Genomic DNA, 22,933 nt, shown 5'->3' with positions numbered 1-22,933 from the left:
TTAAAGCTAGAAAACGCCCGACATATAATCAATGATAAATTTAGGTACTCTTTGTTACACGTATTGGCTCGAAAGACTGCGACCGTAAATAAGAAAGTGGAGTTACCTTGCACAATGTGTGCGACTACATTATCCATGGCTTATAAAATATCATCGATTTGTGGATAAAGTTAGAAAGATAAGTGGATCACCTTGAGTCATAAGGCCTGTTTTTCAAGGGAATCCTGCTCAAAGCTCATGCTCGTGGCCTGCTTTTTCGCCATCTGGTTCGCGATATGGTGTTTGATAAGGTAACCGGCCTTGACCAATGTAGAATGATGAATGGTAACACCTGGTGGCAAGGCTTGCTATTAGTTTTCTCCCCCAATCACACGAAGATCGGCGGCATCTTCTTTCCCTTGGATCTTGGTGTGATAATTAAATTCTTTATTCTTTTACCCCGAGTTTCTATAAGCACAATCTATATGAAAAGTATATGTTGTCTTTCCCGCCAGTTGTTTTATTAGATGCGAGCATATAAAAGAAAATGTGACATCAGACCTGAAAGACCCCAGGGACCATGATGACTCGCGGTGGCGAGTGGTCCAAAACTCTCCATTTTTCCTTTGACATCACCCTGTTTGTCGGTCAACCAGTGATTTTTTTCTCCCATTGTAAACCTGGTCAATACCATTTTTTTTTCAGAGCTAAATACATCCAAACTCATATTCCCCTCGCATCCACATGATGATGATGGCATTGCATTAGAAGAGACTCAAGTACAACAAAATAATTTAGTTGTACTTGACAGACAAGACTCTCCTCCATTATAGCAATAGTCAAAGAGTGATTGGAAGTTCGTATGAATGACGTTTGGCTAAAATCAGCATTGATTGCCACTTGGATCGTGGGCCTCGACACTCCAAACTCATTTGACAACGCGATCCATTTTTCATGCTGGACGTGGGGTCGTCATCAATTGTGGCCTTGGCGTTGTTCAGGAACGCTTGTCCTTTTCTTGTTGCGGCCACCGTACTCGATTGCGATGGCGTCACACCCACCTTCATTTGGAGAGTTTTGATAGACAGTTTTTTAGATGCCAACAATTCTGGTTGTGGTCCTTTGGCTGGCTGGAACTTGACGAAATGTGGCCAAGGTCATGGTCTTGGGTGTCATTGGCAGTAAGAGGGACGCCATGCCACATCAATTCTTTTGAGGCCGGTCTCAAGATCAATGCCAAGGTCTAACAGGATGTCATGAAAAAAGAAGGTCATCACCTGAATGAAAACCAATGTGCATTCTGGAAGTTTTCTTCAGACAGGACTCCACACAGACCCACACAGCCAAGACCACGATGAAGTTCTTAAGGACCAATATTGAGGCCATTTGAGACCCGAGACCTGGCCCCCCAATTCCTCTAATTGTGATCCTTTCGATTGTTACTTTTACTCGAAATTAAAGGTGGAGGTCTGCAAAGTGCCTCACAACAATTTCACCAGTCTGAAGTCACACATTCACAAGGAATTTGGCAAGATCGACCCCGCGGAACTCAACAGGGCCTGCAAGGCCTTCCAACGCCGTATTGAGTCTGTCATTGCCGTAGACGGTGGATGGATGCATTTCATAAAATTTGTATAATACATATATTTTGAGATATTTGGTGCAATAAACTAGTTATAAGGCCATATTATAAAGGCTGTCATTGTCGCCAGAAGCTTTGCCAATTCTAGAGACACGTCCTGTAGTCAACCATTAGTAGGGAGGAGGAGAGGAAAATAGGAACACTTCATCCCAAACAATTCACAGACGCACTCTTTGGAAGCAAGGTCGAGGCTTATGAATACCTCTCTCAAAAGATATATGTTGAACCCGTGCGAAATTGGGACATTGTATAAACTGCCCTTCCTATTTATTGGATGGATCATCCAAACCACCCCCTTCCGAAATGCGTAGTTAGCCAACGTTGCCTTTTTATTTCAAAACTTAAGAAATAAATTGCGATAAAGTGGTTCGAGTTGAACTTCTTAGATCATTACGTTTGTCCTGCCATACCTTTGCAAAGCAATCGGCATAAATAAATGAAAAACACTGACAACTCGATAAGGGATAAGAACGAAGCGCCAAAAGCAAGTCCCATCCATCCTCCAACCTGGGCTGCAAACAAATTTAGAAACTAGGAATAAAACATTTGTCATATCGCTGGATACCTTCCCATTATAGTTTCTAGATGGCACTCATTTCTTACACAGAAACACGCCGATGCCGTCCCGGTACAAAGAGGTTTTCGAGTAATCCATGGACGCGAAGAACAACTCCAAGCCACTAAAGTCCCTATAAAAATCGAGTTAGGGCTCAAAACGTTATTAAACCAGAATGGTACGAGAACAATTGGGCATACTCGGCCAAAAGAATGTCATCTGGGGAGGCAAACTGGTTCAAAGCTTTGCTCATAATTTCAAAATTGCCCTTCCCCACGGTAATGAATTTATTGACACCGTTATCGATGCACTCTGACGGACAAATCACGCCACCAAAGGTTTGTGCCGGATTCATGTTTGTAAACGAGTCTGCAGACGAGTCATTTGTTGATCCATATGCAACTTGAGGCCTTTTGAGGATGTTTAGAGGCTCACAGGGTGGTTTAGCATCATCTGAAATTCAAATTCAGGTATGGATTTCAACCTATTATTATTCTTTTGGTTTTCAAGAGTTTTACTAACCGCTACTACGAGGAATGTAATCTCCGTTACTACTGAAATGAAACATCTAAATTCATCTAATCGTTACCGCTAACACTTTATATAATATTTGGTCTAGTAAGGAATTCAGTTGGCGGAACGGGCTAAACGTTAAATGTAGGGTTGATCAGTATTGTTTTACAAAAATGTGCCAGAATCCGACTTGAAAGATGTTACTGGATCACCATTATCTTAGTACTATCAACGAATATTTGAGGGAAGCAAATTTATGAATGAGGGAGCTCGAGAAATAAGACAAGTGGACTTCATTGTTTTAACCAGCCTGGATTCCCAAGGGCTTGAAGGGGCTCTCAAACGCACATTAAGTCTCTACGGTCACTAGATTTGACCCAAAACTTGGGTTGCCCATGGATGCTTTCAAGTATCACATACCCTTTGTACCTTCCATGAATAACGCCCAGCCCCAACCTTTCTAGCCTCTCCCTATTAATGCGAGAGCTCGCTCATTCCCTCAAGGTTCCTAATAAAACACATTTGGACTTTTTCGACTTTTTGCAAACCCATTGAACTCGCTCGAGCCCAAAGTCCTCAACCAGGCTACTGGAATCTTCACATTTCCCAACGTAGACTAATTTTGTGTCATCAGCAAAAGAGGAGATACTAACATGACTAGTAAGCTTTTGCAATAGAGCAAGGAAGATGATGAAAAAGAGAGGACCTAATATGGTCCATGTGAAACACCCAACTTGACATCGTATGCTATGTCACTTTATGACTCTCCAACCGTATTTATTTGGTTCCTATTATGAATGAAAGTTCTAATATGATCAAAAATCTTGCCTTGAATCCTTATCTCGTGGAGCATGTGAACTAAGATCCCATGATCTATGTTGTCAAAGGCTTTGACAAAGACAAGGTTGAGTGCTTCAACTGTCTCGTGACACTCTAGTCTCTTAATGACCTACTTTACCATGTGACAGGAACGTTTTGGGCCCATTCACTTTTCCTGCATTTCTATTGTAGTGCTTATCATGCAAAGTCTGCCGTTAAGAAAAAGATGAGTAACTTATTAAAGGTGCCAAACAGAGTCAAGATAGCACTTGGTTAAGTCGAGACCACATTGGTGATAGAAGGTTCTGACCAGGAGGAATTGTTGGCAATTAATTCTCACATCAAATGATTTTGTCAAGGCAATTACGATCTTGATTACAAATGTATTTTTTAAACGATTTTAGTACTCGCAACATTTTTAGGCATGAGCGATTGAAAGCATTTTTGTAGAAACCAATGGTACAGTTGCGGGGCACTCAAGATATGCCAATGCAATAATGGGGTTGTCAGCGTAAATATGATGCCATACTTTTGTTTGATTGATACTATATACAATTTTGATTTTAATTAGAGTTAGCATTTTTCTAATTGCAATGGCATGACATAATAATTGCTTTGCACGTCTGGCGACTTTATAGCAAAACTTTTGAGAAACTAGATATTTTGACATCCGTTAGCCATCGTGTCCAGGGGTGATCATCAAAAGGCATTTTTGACCAGTTTGCAGAAAATGGTGACAGAAAGTGGCAGAAATTCCAGCAAAGTGGTTTTTGCCAACTTGAATATAACTTGGATGGGAAATTATTAAAAGCTATTTTTGACCACCTGGCAGAAAATGGTGGCAGAAAGTGGCAGAAATTCCTTCAATACGAATTTTGCCATCGCTGATCCTGACACATAATGAATGTTATTTACAAATTAGTGCTCCAGGGAGTCGCCAAGAAGCTCACAAACTCACTTTTGGGATAACCATCTAAATAGGTGGTCGAGCAATCATCCAAGCTATTGAACGGAATAGTACTTCTGCAATTCAATTTTGTATACGGGATCTTAAAAGAGGCCTCAAATTCTTTGTTCTCGGTCAGGCAAACGTCCTCTGGCTTGGCAAAAATATGCTCTGATAATTGAGTCCGATCAATCTGCAATTAAAAGTGTTTTGCACACAAATAAGAGCTATCTGCATTCTGATGTCGGGGCAGAATACCACGTATGGAGATAGCTCAATGCTCATCGTTTCCCCCAACGACAGTTTCAAAGGGTGATTTCGAACAGCTCCTGATGGGTGATTGTGCAGGGGTAGACTGAAAACCGGTGGTAATCGCTCGACAGCATTGCTTTGATGAAAACCGTAGTCCAACTCTAAAAACCACAAAAAATGAGTGTTATGCTTTGTTTGCTCAACCTAATATATGTTTCCGAAAAACGAACCAAACGTTTTGGATCGCTTGATATTAGTCCAAATCTTTATTGAAGCTGTTCGATATACCACGGAAAGGGGAAAGTTCCATTTAGAAGTCCAACAAATTCCAGCGGTGGGCGAAAAGAAAGGCTCATCTTCAAAGAGTGTGGGACACATGTTTCGAGCGGATTCTTGATGTGGAATCTCGCAATATACTAGGAAATCAATCATGCTAAATACAAGCAAAATCAGTGAATCTCGTTCAACTTTTTATATCAAACCAAGAAACAAATTACTCAATGGCAATGGCTCGAACTAAACCTGGAAAATCCAGACTAGTTTCGTTCAGCTTCAGACGGAGCTCTTTCTCGGCTTGAACCAATTTTTCTTGAAGAGCAACAATTTTGGAGGCATCCAATGCTGAACCAGGATTTATTCCAAACACCAGATAATTCGCTAATAAGTTTGACACGTTCATCTCTGAAATGGCATGTAATGATTCAGCAAGTTCAATCAATCGCACAAGGATCGTGGAATTATAATATACAACCAATAAGAATTCATAGAAAATACAATGTCCGTGGCCACTAAACCGAACAGATGTACATTGGTGTCCCAAGGAAAAACTTTTCTAGCACGTAATCAGATGTCCTGGTAAAGCTTTTCAAAACGTACATAGGTATGTGAGACCACTTGTGGACACCGATTTGCCCTCCATCGTTAAAGAGAGACAGCAACGCCCTTGAGAGTGCGAAGGGTCGTCTCACAAAACTTTAAGTAGTGCGTATGGTTAGGAACACCAAAAATGGTTGAGTTTCTTTGAATTGAAATGTCCTACGAAACTACGTATAATTCGGACGTCGTCCGATTTCAAGGTTGTTCAAAAATTTTAACTTTTCTTTTTTTTCTTCTTTTTTTCTAGCGAACGTTTCACTCTGGTTATTAACCTCACATTTCTATGGTTATAAAACATTGCACTAAAAACGACCAAACATTTAAAGTATAGTTAATCGAAAAAGCTGCAAATATTTCAGAAATATACACGTATTATTGAAATGCATAACCATACGAGTAGAACTTGGCATTTTTGTTTTTAGAAATGCAAATTTGCCTTTGAGTTTGGTCTGACAGTACTTTTTGCTTCATTTGCATACTCAAGTTCTCAAGATGGAGAACAAAATATCACTCCAGAGTGACTAGATTGTTAGCTTCTTCAGGATGGGATTGATTTGACCTAAGAAGAAGCTAGTGAATCAAGCTTGCTAAATAGATTTCGCACCAATCAATCAATGTTCAACTTTTCCTCTCGTTCTTTTTGTTCAAGACTGGTCCTAATTCCTCAGGCACATTCTGAAATTTCAGAAAAATCTGTGAAACTCTAAAGGCTAAATTCTGTTGTTGCCTAACCTGCAGCGGGTTTCATTATAAAACACCCAGTTAAGAGTGCAGCCATCACCCTGCCATACTAGAAAATTCCACTGAATAATAGTTATTCTAGTTAGTATTGTACATGGATGGCCCAGCTGCAGTAAAAAAAGCACAACAAAACTCATATTTACCCTTCTTCCTATTCGGTTGAATGGTCATCCCTAACAATGAACCTGTCATATTTCTACTGGATGCAATGATGTTTTGGATTAGATACCATACCACATTACAGTTGGACCAAAAATCTACTAATTCACGTGTTTGGTTTCTTGAATCGCCAACACATAATAAAAATGTACAAAATATCACCCAAGGGATTGAAATCGTCTAAATATTTACTTTTTGAGAAAATGGCCAAAATATCTAAAAAAATATTCTTTATTAAAATTAAATGTTTTTACCCGCTCTAGTTATAAGCAATCTTTGCAATCCGAAACTCTTTTTACACCAACAGGTGTTTTCAGTGGAACTATCTCAACAAATCAACAACAAATTGTGGCCCTCTTAACGTTACCGAGGAAATGAAGGAAATGGAATACTCACTTTTCATCTTGTCCAAGCTGAAATAGTTTGGATGACATATTGTCACATTGGGAATCGCAACGACATCAGCAACTTGATATTCAACAGCACTTTTAATGGTGGAATCATTGAAAAACAATACTGCTTCTCTGACCACGAAAGTGGGCAAGAGAAAGAAGACCATAACGGCAGAGAAGAAGCAAATGTTTCGAAGTTTTCTACTCTTTATGAACTGAAACCCGTTCAAGCCGTGAATAGTTCCATTTTCGATGTAGAATGAGGCCGCTTGATCCAAATTCGATTGCAGGTGACTTTTTGATTTGGATGGCATTTCAGAGTGAACCTTTCGTGTCAAGTTTAGCGTCACGAATGAAACGAAGAGATCTGTTTTCGTAAATAAAACAGTCGGTGGTATAATTGCGATATCAATTGAATATTCAGCATGAAGTCAACGTTGTATTGATGGCGCTTTTACTTTACATACAGTAGAAACCGTATGCAAGCAATAAGTACCTCATTTCAATGGAACATGATCGAAGAAGCGAAATACAGGAACTTATGCAACAAATGCAACATGTTCTTTTAACTATCACAGCTTTCGCTTAAGGCCGACATGTCCAAAATATCTCATCAATTTTTCATGCCCCTATCTTTCATGGGACATTCAAGCAGGAAAAGGAGATGACATCATCACAATTTTTGGGAGGGCACGAGAGCTTTTGGGGCTTAATAGTTCTGTGTTAAGGTATTGAATTATAGTTCCAGGTCATTTATTGTTGAAGAGAATTGTTCTTCTAAAAGTGTATCTCAATAAAAAAAAAAACACATCTTTAATCATTAATATGCATAAAACATATGTTTTTTTGGCTTGGAAAAGTAGTGTTTGAACGTTCTTTTGCTATTTGAAAGCTTCTTATTTTTGCAGGAAGGTTTTTTCGCTAATCTGATGACTTGAATTTTGTTTTATTATTATCTTTACTGTTTTGAAAATTGCGCCAATGCGAGAAATTATCTTGTTCATGGGTTCGTTTCCAGGTCCCCTACCAACTCCCTGTTTCTTGACCTTGATTTAGTGGATTGTCATTGAACGACACTCCTTGACCCAGAATGAATCCATTATCACGTTTTAAGTTACTTTGATTTATCAATCTAAATGAGAGCCAATCCGACATTGATGATTTAAGCCATTACTCAACATGCCCACCCATAGCAAAGATGACGGTCTCAATGTGGGGCCTGAAGGAAGCAGAAGCTCTTAAAATGCCCTCCTCTGAGTAGCTGGAGGACATCTTCAAAATGAAGGTCTTTCCCTCGAAGTGACATTAGACAAACACTCCTTGGTGCACCACAAACACATACTACTCCACCTGAGTATTCTAGCAATCTTGACCATCCTCTCTTTACTCTCTTGTGCATCAAGCAAACTAAAATGTAAAGCTGCTACTTTACTGCTAGCCGCTCATTTTTTCACTGTGAATAAAAAAGATATCATCTCGTACCAGGGGAGCAAAGAAAAAAAATCGATCAATCCTCCTCTTACTCGGTCCTTCGCCAAAAGCAACTCTTTCTATGTTAGAACGTGCCCCTCCAAGTGGAATTCATTGCCAGTGGAAACTAGAGAAAATCCTAGCTCATCGTGTTTTTCCTGTCCTATCAACATCCTATCATTTGCAGATTGGCTTAAATTTGTTCCCGATTGATTTGTACTCTTGCAATCTTGTGACCTTCTTGTAATTTGCATTGTGGTTTATACCCTAATCTGATAATTTTAATATCGACATTCTGTCATTTTCTTAAAACATTTATTTCATCATATTCTTTTATAATTCTTTATCCCATACATTGTAAAATTCACTTAAACTTAAGAATGTCATCCAAAAAGGTGGTTGGAGTGGCAAAACCAATGAACAAGATACCATCACAGAGCATATTCTACCATCCACCAATTATTTTGCTGTGATGTTGGTGGAATATTCACATTTTTAAAGAAGACGCTTTTACTCGAACACCCTGTTTGGAGCATGGTGACTTTGTAAATATTTGCTATCATCAGAATCCTCGAATGCGCTGGATGTCACTCTGGCATTTTTGATTAATTATTAAACGAGATTATGGTTGGGTAACTTTAAACACGATTCCTGCAAGTTACTTTGAAGCAAAGTACTACAGTTGGGTGGGACTTCATTCCTGGTGCCTTCGAAATATGGGCATTTCTCTGTTTGCTACTTGAGTATTGTACAAACAATGAATATTACGATATGCGAAGAAACGAAAGCTGATTACACAATTGCCCTTAGAAAACACATTTTCACGCTGAAGCCTTTGTGTTCACCAACATACGTGCAGTACATACGCTTAATGTTTCCAAACGTTTGGTTGGAGGGTTGGGGTACGGCAGATATTTGACACATTGGTAGTAGAGTTGTGCATTGGATCCGACTTTTCGGATTCGATCGGGTTCAGATTAAAAGACAATTTCAGATTTGGATTCAGAGGGGGAAGATGAAAAGTCGAATTCAATCGGATCTGTTTGGATCCAAAACCAAATCCAAACCTACAGCTAAATTGATGCTACGTCGTTTTCATGTGCATTTACTTTTGCATGGATAGAGGCATGATTTTAGTTTCATTGTATTGTAAAAAGAAGAACAATTATACGGGTGTCCATTCTCCTCTCACAAAGAGCACATCCAGGAATCGTTGGAATTAGAATGGTACTCGTACCGGATGCAAGTCAAATAATGCTCAGAGTTCAAAATTTCTCTGAATATCCGTCTTCGATGATCTGGGTTGATTGAGATGGGTGTTGGAACTCGACTGCTCCAAAAATGGGGCGGAATGAGAGGGATCAAAATCCATCGCTGAAATTTCCGGTGGCGAATTGAAAATCGTCAATTGGAGGCTAGCTTATCCCTGGCTAAGATTTAGAAAAGAAGTAGTGTTGAATATTATTGATTCATCTCGGTCTCTTGGGTTATTGGCGAAGTGAGGAAATGGACTATCGCAGTCCAATAGGAAGATATAGGAAGGGCATGATAGCGCTTTAGACATTTAATGGAAGTAACGTTGACTGCTTAGCAAATCTTTCAGGTCGGACAGTTTAATTTTACAAAGATGTGAAAACGAGGGAAACTGGAAGGAGATATAAACCCCAAGGTAACGAAACTCATTCATTCTCAAAAGGGCCGCTGATGTTGAAATTCCACGAGCATTCCGGTAGATGTCCCTTGTCAAAAGCTACAACTTAGATTTGGACACGTTCAATGTGAAGTCATTAATTCTGGAGTATCTCTCGAAATCGTTCAAGGTTTGTTGCAAATCTTTTTTGGGAGTCTACCATCAAGTAAAGGAACATGAGAAGCAGTAAGTATTTTGAGCAAAAAGACCAATATCTTGATACAGAGAGATCCAACATCAAATAAGAATACCTTGGTGTGAGACATGGTGGGGTAGGTCTTGCATAAAGAGATTGAATAGTAGTGGATTTTGTGTCAAACATTTTAATGCCAAATGTATGCCACAATATCTTTTAAACCATATCTGAATGCAGGCAACGTGCTTTTTCTGGCATTTGTCCTTTTTACGCGTTTTCCGCTGTAGGATAGTAAGAGCAAGATCCAAAAAGAAAAATCTCTTGTCCGATCATTCCTCTATTGCTCAATTTATGCCCTGAAGAAACGTAACGAGAGAATGGGGTACCCCCACTTGTTTTCTTAAACGCAAATTTTGAAATACGACAGTACTAAATTTTACCCAGTCGCATTTCAAAATGTGGGTTCACGAAACTATCTGATACTCGCAGTAGGTGCAACTGGGTACATATCGCATCTCAAAATATGCACTCACGAAACCATGCGGGGGTACCCCATTGATTCAAATGATTTCTTTGTGGATTATGTATGTCAATGAAAGCCGAATCGCAAGGATGCCATTAACGGTTGGTTGACGATAATGGTGACATTATCATTACCTCACCTCGGATTTGGCTTAAACGGCTTTCATTGACATATCTATCCCATAAAGATATCATTCGAATCAATTGTCTTACGTTCATCAGGGCAAAAACTGATCAATTGATGAATAATTGGACTAGAAAGTTTTCTTCTTGGATCGAGTTTATGCTATCTTAATTCGGAAAACAAGTGAAAAAGAAGGAGCAAATGCCAGATAACGCTCGTTGCCTACATTCAGATATTGTTTAAGACATTTTGGAATACATTTGCCTATGCAATACTTCATACAATATCATTGTATCATGGCATTCCTTTTCGGCATTTGGTAAGTTTTGAAGACTCGATGTTTTTTCTTACTTAAGATCAGTTAAACCCAAAGATTCAACCTGATTGGAAAAAGTATTCTCTGACTTGGATTCGATCTTATACAGCAAAGTTTTCGGATTAGGTTGGATTGGAAAAAAATTGCAGATTCAGACTACAAAAATTAATTTCGAATCGGATTGGGAGACCCATTCGATCCTGGGTACATTTCTAATCGGTTTATCAAATATAGGATAAGAAATCAAAATCATTGGGCACTGGCTCATTCACTCTCTTTATCTCCGGATTCTCAACAGATCCTTTTGGAAGTAAGGATGTCACCGCGTGTATCATTCGGCCACATTAGACGCCCTTGCAAAGGCTCGTGAAGCAAGTGTCTTGAAATTTCGGCAAGTGGGGACCAAGTCTGCAAAAATCTACTTGCTTTGAGTTGCATCTTCCCAACATTGCAGCGGGAAAACCATATCCTGGTAATAAAAAAGTGAGCGATTCGTTTCAAGTGATGCATAACCACAACTCATGCCCTAACAATGGATGATTTCAAAAGTAACTGGTAATTCTGAGGAAACAGAACCAACTTCTGTGGGCGAGCACGGAACATGTTTCGTGAATTATCTCCCAACTTCATTCTTACTATAATTGCAGCTGATTTCTCTTGAAACTCTACTCCAATCTTGAAATTCAATATAAATATGATTGTGTCGGGAGAAGCGTCTGAATCGGAAGACGAGATCACTCCAACTCCGTCCACGAGTTCCAAGTTTAATCATGTTCCCCTTCGATCGAGGAGTTCCACATCGCTCAAAGGCGTTTCTCCCAGTCCATCTTTCTCTTCTACTACCAGTAGTTCTCGTGATGCCCGTGATGTCCGTGATGCCCGCTCTGCAGGTCTGTCCCACTCATGGAACCTCACGATGTCGTCCGTCTCGAAAGCGGTGGGGAAATTGGGCGAAAGTTTGTCTCGTCAAGCAACACTAGACGATCCACCTTACTCGAATTATTCAGGCAAGAGTTTGCTCCATCAGAAATTGCACGAAAAGAATGACTCCTTGAAAAAGAATATTGATGGGTTCGTGGAAGACACCATCTCACGGGTCCCCAAGGAGCTGGAAAACATCTTGGGGTCGTATGCCAAGACTCAGTTCTATTTCCAAGAGGTGGTCATCTCTATGCAACAAGCCAATCACTACACGGCAGAATCATTGGAGTCCATGGAGGATTGTATTGAAATTAGCCAATCTATTCGGTTTCCCGAGACCTGAGATCTATTACAAGCTTAACATGATTTTACCATGATCGAGAATTTCAAGATCAAACATATTGGACAGATTGTCCACTCGGGTAGTGCGTACATCATTATTCCAGCACACATACGGAACAGGGTGTATCAAGCTCGTCTAGTCCTTCCTCTTTGAGATGTGTCAATCCAAAATCATGCTTCAGACAGTCTCATGAATAAACCTTGATAGTTTCCAAGGTAGAAACTCATGCCAAATTCTGGTTCTATACCTTTGTGTCGATCAAGAAAGAGGTTACATGCTTACTTTCTGCTTCCCTTGGACCAAATCTGCTTTGAGGGTATCAAAAATTCAAGTTGGGTAGATAAAGTCATTGAACACCTTACATATTTTTGGTTCCGTGGTATCATTGCCCTATCTCATCTTTGATTGTAGTTCGATATGACCTTACGAGGGACTACGTTATTCTCCACCGCTTAATTGATGGTGCTCATATTTAAATTGGTGGCAAATTGTTGTAAAGGTTGAATAAAGTGTAAAGCCGAGTCTTCGGTTTTGTCCAGATAAATCAAGTACAATTTTGTCGTCAAATGGGACACTTTTCCCGACCTTTCCTCAATTCACCCATTTTTTCGATTTTACTCACACTTTTGTCTGACATGTAGTTTGACTCAAGTGGATTACAGGATATATCGATTTTGCGGCAGCATTTTCGGTCTGCATCATTGCTTGGTTTTGAAGTCAATGCTGTTTGTGTTCATTGTGCTGAAGTTACTTTTATTTTTGGTACTCACATGAACTGCATCTGAATAAGAATAGAAACTGATGTGGGAAATACCTTTATTAAAAGCAAATTTATAGGTGAACAAGATTGAATTTTTTCATGTTTTGGGCACCCTTATTGAGGGAGAAACCCGGTTGCCAGATATGGCCTGGGAAAGATCACGGTCATACTTTTCATTCATTCTTGCTCTTGTTATTTCGATTCAACTACATTAAGCCAAGTATGGTCATAAAATCATTGCTATCGGGGACCAAAACACATTTAAAGGATAAGTATTTTCTACTCAATCTGAACTTGAATTAGTTCATGCGAGGACGACATGTCAATTGCTAACTTGCCGACCGAATTGAAAAGCCTGGAATTTTCCCTGCGTTAAGAGCTCATAAAGATAAAAAAGGGGATTTGAAAATATTTAATCTGGCCATTGGTCGTTGCAAAAACGAAGAGGTTTGATATGCGAGACTTCCGTTAATTGCTTATTAAGTCTTACTAGAGACTAAAGTTACTTCAGTCTCTAAATCTGACTAAAAAATTGATATTCACCATCGTCATTAGGCGGCGCTTCGTGTCAAACAAGCAATTAGTTGCTCTAAAGCAATTTTTACCACCCTGTTGGTAAGTCTAGCAGAACTGGTGTCCTCTGGCCAAAACAACTGTAATCTTTGTCATCATTTCATTTCATGATTCACTTGTTTTTTTCTTAACATCAACAAACTCTCCCATTTTCGAGAAATTTGTGGTCAAACCCTTTCCCTAACCCCGTACTCTTTGCACCCCTTTCCCGTTCAAAGATATTTAGTTAATCTCAAAAATCTCCAATCAAGGGAAAATACAGTCTCGTTTGGCCAGCATTTGACCGTTGACAGCGATGGAGACCTTTTATCGGCTCATCAAATCATTGGCAATCCTGTTTAACCTGAATTTTTGGAGGTGTGCATCGACTTCGAGGAGAACTCGAAACCACTAAGCCCAGTTATTAGTTAGACGGCCTCTTTTCCCCATTGAAGCGAAATTGTTCTTTCTTTTTAATTTCCACCATGTCAGAAAAACTTAAGGTAGGCTGACATTGACACGCTTCAAAATGGCGAGGATGTCTCCCAATCATTTATTACAGTATCAAAGTGGCTTTGGCAACGAATTTGCGAGTGAAGATCCGCGTTGCCCGGATGCTCTTCCAGAGGGACAAAATAACCCACAAAAGTGCAAATATGGATTATACGCCGAACAACTCTCTGGATCAGCTTTCACGGGTAATCACTAATCAGTTTTAAAAAAGGCATTCTGACTTACCTTTCTGATCGTCCATTATAAACGTTTACAATGCAGTTCCAAGAAGTCACAACGTTCGCACTTGGTTCTATCGCATCCGACCCGCTGTTCATCATACCCCGTTTGAGCCAATGGAATCAGGGTTCTTGAACTCCAAATGGGATGATCAACATCCCAACCCCAATCAGGTAGGGATGAGTCAGTTTCCAAAGCGGGCCTACCATCTTTCATGAGGCAATTTTCTTGAACAACCTAGCTGAGGTGGAAACCCTTTGATCTCCCAAGTCGCGATACGGACTTTGTTCAAGGCTTGCACACCTTGGCAGGCGCTGGAGATCCCCGAACTCGACATGGAGTGGCCATTCATATATTCGCTTGTAATACATCAATGTCGGATTCGTGTTTTTCAAATGCCGATGGAGATTTCTTGATCGTTCCCCAAAAGGGTACTCTAAAAATAACCACCGAGTTTGGCAAAATGGAAGTGAGTCCCAACGAGATTTGCGTGATCCAATCTGGCATGCGATTTTCGGTGGATGTCGAAGGACCATCTCGAGGCTACATTTGTGAGGTTTTTGATGGTCACTTCGAATTGCCGAACCTGGGACCTATTGGTAAGCATTCGTGAATCACATGGCTTGATGTGGTGTCTAATATCCCGGTTTTTCTAGGAGCCAACGGATTAGCAAATCCACGAGATTTTCAAACCCCTGTGGCTTGGTACGAGGACCGCGACAAAATCAATTATAAAGTGGTTAACAAGTACCAGGGTTGCCTATTTGTGGCACAACAAGACCATTCTCCATTCGATGTAGTAGCCTGGCATGGAAATTATGTGCCCTATAAATACAACCTGAGACACTTCTGCGTCATCAATTCGGTATCGTTTGATCATTGTGTAAGTGCCCGCTCAATTGAAGATTCGTTGACCAAGGATTTTTTGGCGAGAATCAAACAGGTTTTGTCGCCTTGGAGGATTGGCTTTACGGCCATGGCGATTTAAAAATGGCTAGAGTCAATGGTAGCTAAATAACATGAAATGACGAGTCCTAAGATGAAACACGCTGAATCATTCGTGATATTCCTAGGATCCAAGTATCTTCACTGTCTTAACCTGTCCTTCAACCAAACCAGGCGTCGCCATCTTGGATTTTGTCATCTTTCCGCCAAGGTGGTCGGTGTCTGAGAATACGTTTCGGCCTCCATATTATCACAGTAAGCTTATCTCTAAGGAAAAAACTCAAATAAAATAGTGAAATAGTCTGATGTTATTAATAGGGAACTGCATGAGTGAATTCATGGGCTTGATCCTAGGCCAGTATGAGGCCAAAGAGGAGGGGTTTGCTCCTGGAGGAGCCACTCTCCACTCTATGATGACTCCTCATGGCCCAGACGCGCAATGCTTCGAGCATTGGACCGAAAAAGAACTCACTGCTCACCGAGTGGCTGATGAAACTCAGGTTTGAATTGATAGTCATAACATTCGTTTGGCTGTGGGATACATAATCTATGATTTGATTGCAGGCTTTCATGTTTGAAACGTCCATGGGATTGGCTATCACCAAATGGGCGGAGGAGGTGTCCCAAAAGTTGGATAAGAAATATTATGAATGCTGGCAAGGTCTCAAGAAGAACTTTGATCCCAAGAAGAAGTAGAAGATGAAAAGCATTCTTTAGATTTTGTAGTGATATGGTTAGATCCACATTGAAATAAAATTGTCTTCAAGCCATAACTTGAGGTATATAGTACCTATGTCCCATGGGCCATTTGTCAATTGTTAACCCAACATGTTGCCCGAAAATGTTTTAGCATACAGGATGGAATTGCAGCTTTAAGTCCTCTTGTAATGCAATGTGTATTGTCCAAACAACGAATAATGACATGCCACCAATATGCACAAGAAATTGCAATCCAAAACGTTTCAGAGGGTCCCAATAAGGCTAGTCAAGTAAACGCGTTCATGGACAACTGACGTTATTCCATGGAGTAAAATCAAAGACAACATGCCCAGCCAAACCGCACTGTGCATGCATTGGATTTTGCATTTTTTCCATTTTACATGCTTGTCTAGGCAATTAGCAGTGTGGTATTGAGCCGATTTGATAGTGCGTTCACTGATTAACACCAAACATGCTCATTTAGTAGGGTTTTGTAACACGACTTGCTCAAAATCACTTGATCATTGCAAAATTAATGGGCGAATGGTGCGAGTTGGCTGTGATGTTTGTCATAGTTCCCTCTCCCCAAAAGGCCCAAAATCAGGGTGCCGAACCACACTTTTCCTTGAATTTCCTTTACTTGACATCCCCTATGCAACAAAATGGTGGATCGGAAAAAGAACTTTTTAGCTCCCCCTTACTCTAGAGAAAAATATGACGCTTCCCAAAATTTAGAGGTAGGATCGAAACCGAGCCGGGATACAAAATGTCACCCGAACGAACCTTCGATCCAGCGTTAGATGCTCGATCGAGAATGGATTGCCAAATCATGGACGACGTTACACTGGACCACCTCCATGGCTAAATGTAAAATTTCCAGCTCAGATTCCCAAAAGGCGAGGTTGCGAGATACGTGAGGATTTGACTCTCCGTGTTGTGTAGGATTTCATTCAAAATCAGACCCAGTGTCAGCTGCCCTATTGTCACGAATATCTCTGAAACTTCAACCCTACCTGGGTCTTATAATCGATTAAGCACAAGATCCATTCCTTCTTTGCCGATACCCAATCGCTATATCCATAGTGAGCCCAAAATTGCACAAAAAAACAATGGGTGACGACGGGACTGAAGAGGTAGGCCAAGTGTTTGGTATTTAATTTAGGCCTTGAAGGAGTCAAGGACACACCCAAATCTTATTGTTCATGTTGCAGAACCAATTTGTGGTCGACGATGTCTCCAACATCATCAAAGAGTCCATTGAGAGCACGATCGGCGGCAACAGCTACGTCCACACCAAAGTCAACCTATGGACCAACTCTGTGGTTGAAGCCTGTTTGGCCTCCTTAACCAAGCTTCAAAAGCCGTTCAAGTATATTGGTGAGTGAAGGACGAAGACAATCAATCCTGACTGCCAACCAGATTTCATTGGTTTCATTTTCCTTGACAGTGACTTGCGTGATCATGCAGAAGAATGGAGCTGGACTTCACACGTCCAGTTCTTGCTATTGGGACAACTCGACGGATGGATCATGCACCGTGAGGTGGGAGAACAAAACCATGTATTGTATCGTCTCCGTATTTGGTTTGGCTATATAAGACCACTCACTATTCTACTTCAGATGTTGTATTTCTTCCGAGCTTTTCGCCATTTACCCATTTTTTTTTCTTTCGTAATAGATTGAGGTCAAAACATATTTTCAGACTATTGATTTATTTAGGGGAACGATTAACCTTGAAAGTGAAAAATGGATCCTTCGGGGGCGTCCATGTCTTGGAATAGTCTGAAAGGAATAACAAAACTCATTAAAAGGTACACGAGAGAGTGAGTTACAGGGGATCGTACTTCTTGGCTTCAACCGCGAATGGACCTGGGCCGCAAATCGTCACCAAGCGCCGTTTAGGATTCTCCGGCAAAACTTTATCTAGGATCTCCCGTGAAATCCGGCCTTTCAATCCAGTCCACTTTTCGTCTTGTGAGAGGATATGGTGAACTTTGAATATGGGATATTGAATCTCTAAGCCTTTCAATTGCTCTCGACACATGATGTCTTGTTCCGTTTTATTGAAGAACAGCAACTGACACACGGATTTGGTCTCATGCTTTTTGACCAAGAACTGTTGCAACAATTTGGCCATGGGTGTGAATCCGGTTCCCGCAGCCACCAAGATCAGTTGTCTCACGTCTTGGAATGCCGTGTGAATATCAAACGAACCTGTGTGATCGCTGATAGGGATGGTTTGACCTGAAAAGTAGAACCAAACTTTGCATTACAGTTGTTATGACCTGGAGACCCAAGACTGAGTTACCCACCCTTTTCCAAAGCCTTCAGCATGGGAGTCAGGGCGCCGTGCGAGTAAGTCTTGATCAAAAAGTGGAGTTTCCCATCGTCAATGAGGAAAGGATCTAAATTCGCTAGAATAGGGGTGTAACTACGGACAATTTCCATGCCCTCCACCAAACACTTGGTATGAATATGGTGTCCCACAGGGACGAAGAAGTGCAAATCCTGGAAAAAAACATCCAAAATGTATCAGACTTTGGGGTGCATAAACTTCATTTAAATCACTCACTAGATTTGGCAAAGGCTCAAGAATAAGATGATCAACGTCATGAGTGACGGTTTTTCGGTCAATCAATGCCCAGTCACGATATCGGGTCTCTAGGTTTGCAGCTTTGCTCAATTTGGGGAAACCTTCAACGATCTGACCCAAATTGGGCCAATGTGACTTGGACTCCTTCTTCAGCACGATTTCAACTTTACCGGTAGATGTGACCACGGTGACCTTGCCTAATCTGGCTTTGTCATGAAGGGTATACTCGCTCAAAAACCTGAATGGCTGATCCTCCGATTCTTGATTGGGGATGCGGATCGATAAGTAGCAATGCACTTTTTCCAGTATTTCGATGATGATGTTTTCCCGTTGCAATTGGTTGGGAACTCGAGTGAAAACGGAGATCACGAAGGTCAGGTCTGTCTGGTGGGTGTCGATGGAAGGTAGCTGTGGCTTACTTTTGATTGGAGGTATCACTAAAAGAGGAAAACAAATTGGCTCACAAATATGACCAGACCAATACAGGCCATCGATGGATATCAATCGTGCACTACTTCTAGTAGGTGTCAGAAAAATAAATGTTCATGTTGAAGTTGACACTTTCCTTGATAGGTGGTGAAGAAAAGGTTTTCAGGGGGAAAGTAGAACATTGAAGATTGTGTTGCACGAGATTCATAAGGAGATTCGCCTAAATATAACATTGAATTAGTGGCAAGAAAGTGGGGTATAACTTTAGAGATAGTCCAGGGTACGCCATAGATTTCTAGACGCTGGATGTCGGACGACCGACCACTCGGTTGGCTAAACAGTACAATAAACCGGTTTGTAATCAATTCCCAGGAGACCATCCATTGTACTGTTTTACCAGCCGAGTGGTCGGTCGTCCGACATCCAGTGTCTAGAAATCTACGGGTACGCGCATGCTCGGCGTTAAAGAACACAAAAATAGCACAAACACCTGCCTGAGAAATACGTAGGAAATCGTAAGAAAGAGAAGCACTTCACTGAGGGAAGAAAATTGTTTCTCGTTCAGTTCAACTAGCCACATTTAAGTTTTTCGAAATAACGAAAGTCGACCCTCCCAATATCATCCTAAACTCACCAGGTTTGGCGCTAAGAGAGCTGTTTGTAGACAAAGACGAAAAGGACGAAGGACCTTTCGACTTTGGAGGCAATTTAAAAGCCACCTCGTCGGCATCCACAAGTTTTCCAACCACACAAGCCGCCAACATGGACTCATAATTGACCCACCGATGAACTTCATTAAACAAATTGGTAGCGTCGATCCCTGCACCTCGAACTAATTCATCCCAGCCTCCAGGATGATAATCCATATAGGCCGTCACATTATAAACCACTCCTAGAAAGAAAAATGATTTTGATTGTTTGAAATTCCCACCAAGAATTGTCCATCTTTTTTCGGTTACCGTTGATGGCCATCCATGCGTCTTTGCGTTTGTTGTGCTTAGCCAATTCTGTTTTGGTCACCTTGAGAATTTTCCCGCCAGTTCCGGTTAAGTCTCGACCAGACTTGGTCAAGCGGATCCAATCCATGAGTGAAAAGCCGGGTTTCAGAGCCACCTTGTTCCTCGGATTACCTTCAAAAAGCAACTGTTATGTACGAAAGGGAACTCGCTGTTGGCACAGTAAATCGTATGTTTCTTTGAGCCTCAAAGCCGTCAGGAATCCCCAGGGTAAGAGCCCAAAATTCTTGTCAGATTTTGCCACTGGGTTCTACTCTAGAGGAAACGAGGATACACATTGTTCCGCCAAGAATGTTTCTTGCTATAAATTTGCGGACACATAAAAATGCTTATGTGAGAATGGTATTGCGCACTGATTTATTGTGATTGGCACCACAATGTCTCGTTTCTCTCTCTCTCTCTTTGCCGCACGAACATCACTCCCGAAAGTTCTTGCCTTAAGGACATGAAAGAATCTTCTTTGGTAATGCCCCTGAGAGAATGGTAAGTACTTTGCGATGAACCCAAAATGAATCATAGATCTAGAAAGCTCTGAAAGTCAATCAATGCAAATGCTACTAAGTTTGCCCACACCAAATCTTTCATTTTTTCCTTCACCATAATTTACCTGGCTTACCAGACACAGATTCTCCGATTACAGAGCAAAAGCCAACTAGCCTCATTGAACAATAGAAAATTCGATAGCGACTAAATCATGCAATAATATCATTGAAAATCTTTTTTCACACGACATGAACTGCAACAATTCATGTGAATTGTCGTTGACATCTTTCTACCTGTGGCTGATCCAGAAACTACTTGCTGGGAGTTTCCCAAAGGAAATAATCCTCCCGGAGTCGGAACACCCAACGAAGAACCAGCCATCGTTGGCACTCCAAGGCCACCAGTTCCAGACGGAGACACTGACTTACTTACGTCCCATTTGGGAGGTAAGACACGCCCTGAAACTTTAACATAGAGAATTGGCTCAATTTGAAAGCTGCAGATCATTTCATCTAAATATATCAATGGAAGTTACCTGGCTTCAGTTCCGAATCACTGTCTGAAGTTTCCGTGGTGGAAACACTGAATGCTGGATTCATGCTTTGAGAATGCCTTGCTTTACTGGCAGTTCAAACCCGCATTTGTGTTCGTTTTGAGCAGATATGATTGATTTTGTGGCATTGCAAGCTTTGTTCTCTCAGATTAGTCTTCTCTTGTTGGCGAAAGGCTTTCTAGAGCATGATGATTATTAATTCATCCACACTTCATCAGTTACTTAATGCATTTTTTCTAGGCCTAATCATTATTTTCAGCTGATTCAAGGAGAGTAAAAAAGTATCTCGGTAAGGTAGGCTGTCGAGTCTTGCAACCTCACCTCAGAGCAGGCACCTCTGAAATCGACCAGCCCTCCTCGTACGATCGTCAAACATAATTCATCGAGGTTGTCCCGATAATAAGGAAGGAATAAGGACGGGATTAATCAAATGTTGTTATCAAACCCTTAGTAAATAACCGAAGGTATGTACATAGTGACGACCAATTATCGACCAATAGTGGGTAACAACTGCATGTAGTAGATATTAATGTTTTGGTTTTGGTTTTGGTTTTTACGGATTTTCCTTATCGCCACAAGGATTGCAATCCCCGGTACTAATAAATTTAAAAATATTAGCGTATAGAATCGTTACCCCTTAAATTCTGTTCAATTTGAGTTGCCATACCGAGCAAGTAAGCTCTTGAATTTAAGGTTTATCTTTTTTTTTTTTTTTTTTTTTTTTTGATCAGCCAATGAATTGGAGTTGGCTGATCTGGCTAATCCTTGAATGTAAGGTTGATCCGGAATTTTTGTCAAACACATATCCAAGTTAAGTCTGATTTAAATCCTGCTACAGGATCAACAATATTTGAGGGGAGCAAATTGAACATTAAAAGACCCCGAGAAAGAAGAGAGTTGGACAAAGATGAAACCTTAGTTTTGAGAATAACGGGTTTCCTACATGCCTTATGTAATCTCTAGCGGAAAGATAATTTTTAAGGTTAAATTAAGTTTTAAACTATTTTGACCATTTTGGGGCAAAAAACTTTTCAAGAATTTTAACCATTAACAAAACTAAAACCGAGGATTTTCGAGGAAATTAAAGAGTTTTAGTGATGTTAAGGCGAAAGTTCGGAGAAATATTGGGTGAAAAGAAATTTACGGCTACTTTGGCCACGTCTGGCAATGTTTCTCCCCGCTCAAAGATTTGTTTGACCTTGAATCCCAAGCTTTCATTAAAAGGAACTATTGAACGCATACAATAGTGCCATACTGCAAATGAGCTAATATTAGTCTTAAGCCGATTGGTAACCCTCCCATCATTTTTTTTTTTTTTAATTTGTGCGGACTTCCTTAACGCTACCGGGATTGGAATCCCAGCAGTTCAAGACGAGAAGATTATTTATTTTACTTGACTTTTATTTAGATATATTATTTGATCGACCAACGAATTGGAGTTGGCTGATCTGGCTAATCCTTGAATATAAGGTTGATCCGGAATTTTAGTCAAAAAACTTGTCCAAGTCTGACTTCAATCTTGCTACTGGATCAACGCCTAAATACGCCCTACGAATATTTGAGGGCAGCAAATTGAACAATGAAGGAGCCCGAGAAAGAAGAGAGGTGGACTTCATTGTTTTAACTAGCCTGGATTTTCGAGGCCTTGAAGGTGCTCTCAAAACGCACATTAAGCCTCTACGGTCACTACGATTGACCCTAAATCCTGGGTTGGGACAAAGCTCATGAATGCGTTTGCTCTTCCGATCTGACTTGTACAGAGTTAGCATCGTGAT

General features: G+C 40.6%; 4 protein-coding genes across 6 annotated transcripts; 2 read left to right on the top strand and 2 right to left on the bottom strand.

Annotated features, from left to right (window-relative positions):
• Nucleotides 1-1,925: 1,925 nt before the first annotated feature.
• On the bottom strand, nt 1,926-14,751 carry LOC131880321 (uncharacterized). 2 transcript variants are annotated; one of them, XM_059226924.1, is made up of 8 exons: nt 14,448-14,751; nt 5,205-5,388; nt 4,938-5,140; nt 4,714-4,868; nt 4,468-4,648; nt 2,378-2,630; nt 2,225-2,310; nt 1,926-2,133 (listed from the first exon to the last, which is right to left on the bottom strand). In XM_059226924.1, the coding sequence occupies exons 1-8, from the start codon at nt 14,461-14,463 to the stop codon at nt 2,012-2,014; spliced, it is 1,200 nt and encodes a 399-aa protein (XP_059082907.1). In that variant the 5' UTR covers nt 14,464-14,751; the 3' UTR covers nt 1,926-2,011. The 2 variants fall into 2 exon arrangements, with proteins under 2 accessions (XP_059082907.1, XP_059082906.1); XM_059226923.1 differs by lacking the exon at nt 14,448-14,751 and adding an exon at nt 6,880-7,244.
• LOC131880322 (homogentisate 1,2-dioxygenase-like) lies at nt 13,901-16,159 on the top strand. Of its 2 annotated transcripts, XM_059226926.1 has the most exons (8): nt 13,907-14,212; nt 14,272-14,407; nt 14,484-14,614; nt 14,683-15,040; nt 15,098-15,324; nt 15,515-15,641; nt 15,705-15,886; nt 15,951-16,159. In XM_059226926.1, exons 1-8 carry the CDS (start codon nt 14,195-14,197, stop codon nt 16,080-16,082), a joined length of 1,311 nt encoding a protein of 436 aa, XP_059082909.1. In that variant the 5' UTR covers nt 13,907-14,194; the 3' UTR covers nt 16,083-16,159. The 2 variants fall into 2 exon arrangements, with proteins under 2 accessions (XP_059082908.1, XP_059082909.1); XM_059226925.1 differs by having other exon boundaries at nt 13,901-14,407.
• An 872-nt stretch (nt 16,160-17,031) lies between these two features.
• LOC131880324 (dynein light chain Tctex-type-like) lies at nt 17,032-17,779 on the top strand. Its single transcript, XM_059226927.1, has 3 exons — nt 17,032-17,218; nt 17,297-17,462; nt 17,533-17,779. Exons 1-3 carry the CDS (start codon nt 17,195-17,197, stop codon nt 17,679-17,681), a joined length of 339 nt encoding a protein of 112 aa, XP_059082910.1. The 5' UTR covers nt 17,032-17,194; the 3' UTR covers nt 17,682-17,779.
• On the bottom strand, nt 17,780-21,580 carry LOC131880320 (cytochrome b5 reductase 4-like). Its single transcript, XM_059226922.1, has 8 exons — nt 21,141-21,580; nt 20,899-21,069; nt 20,066-20,236; nt 19,741-19,998; nt 18,657-19,114; nt 18,397-18,592; nt 17,929-18,328; nt 17,780-17,866 (listed from the first exon to the last, which is right to left on the bottom strand). Exons 1-8 carry the CDS (start codon nt 21,202-21,204, stop codon nt 17,812-17,814), a joined length of 1,773 nt encoding a protein of 590 aa, XP_059082905.1. The 5' UTR covers nt 21,205-21,580; the 3' UTR covers nt 17,780-17,811.
• Nucleotides 21,581-22,933: the final 1,353 nt, after the last annotated feature.

Source organism: Tigriopus californicus, chromosome 5, assembly GCF_007210705.1.
Source record: "Tigriopus californicus strain San Diego chromosome 5, Tcal_SD_v2.1, whole genome shotgun sequence".
In the NCBI taxonomy this organism is placed as follows: domain Eukaryota; kingdom Metazoa; phylum Arthropoda; class Copepoda; order Harpacticoida; family Harpacticidae; genus Tigriopus; species Tigriopus californicus.
The sequence above is the reverse complement of the archived record's forward strand: the minus strand, read 5'-3'. Positions and strand labels throughout refer to the sequence as shown.

What these genes read in the sequence shown, in the direction of transcription:
- LOC131880321 (XM_059226923.1), bottom strand. Translation starts at nt 7,189, where the DNA reads ATGCCATCCAAATCAAAAAGTCACCTGCAATCGAATTTGGATCAAGCG. An exon ending in TTTAGATGGTTATCCCAAAA is followed by an intron (nt 2,631 to 4,467) that starts GTGAGTTTGTGA and finishes TTTGAATTTCAG; the next exon opens with ATGATGCTAAACCACCCTGT. An exon ending in GATGACATTCTTTTGGCCGA is followed by an intron (nt 2,311 to 2,377) that starts GTATGCCCAATT and finishes CGATTTTTATAG; the next exon opens with GGACTTTAGTGGCTTGGAGT.
- LOC131880324 (XM_059226927.1), top strand. Translation starts at nt 17,195, where the DNA reads ATGGGTGACGACGGGACTGAAGAG. An exon ending in GTGACGACGGGACTGAAGAG is followed by an intron (nt 17,219 to 17,296) that starts GTAGGCCAAGTG and finishes TTCATGTTGCAG; the next exon opens with AACCAATTTGTGGTCGACGA. An exon ending in AAAGCCGTTCAAGTATATTG is followed by an intron (nt 17,463 to 17,532) that starts GTGAGTGAAGGA and finishes TTTCCTTGACAG; the next exon opens with TGACTTGCGTGATCATGCAG.
- LOC131880322 (XM_059226925.1), top strand. Translation starts at nt 14,239, where the DNA reads ATGGCGAGGATGTCTCCCAATCATTTATTACAGTATCAAAGTGGCTTT. An exon ending in AACATCCCAACCCCAATCAG is followed by an intron (nt 14,615 to 14,682) that starts GTAGGGATGAGT and finishes TGAACAACCTAG; the next exon opens with CTGAGGTGGAAACCCTTTGA. An exon ending in TCGGCCTCCATATTATCACA is followed by an intron (nt 15,642 to 15,704) that starts GTAAGCTTATCT and finishes TGTTATTAATAG; the next exon opens with GGAACTGCATGAGTGAATTC.
- LOC131880320 (XM_059226922.1), bottom strand. Translation starts at nt 21,204, where the DNA reads ATGAATCCAGCATTCAGTGTTTCCACCACGGAAACTTCAGACAGTGAT. An exon ending in CTCTCTTAGCGCCAAACCTG is followed by an intron (nt 19,115 to 19,740) that starts GTGAGTTTAGGA and finishes TTCCTCTTTTAG; the next exon opens with TGATACCTCCAATCAAAAGT. An exon ending in GCTGAAGGCTTTGGAAAAGG is followed by an intron (nt 18,329 to 18,396) that starts GTGGGTAACTCA and finishes TCTACTTTTCAG; the next exon opens with GTCAAACCATCCCTATCAGC.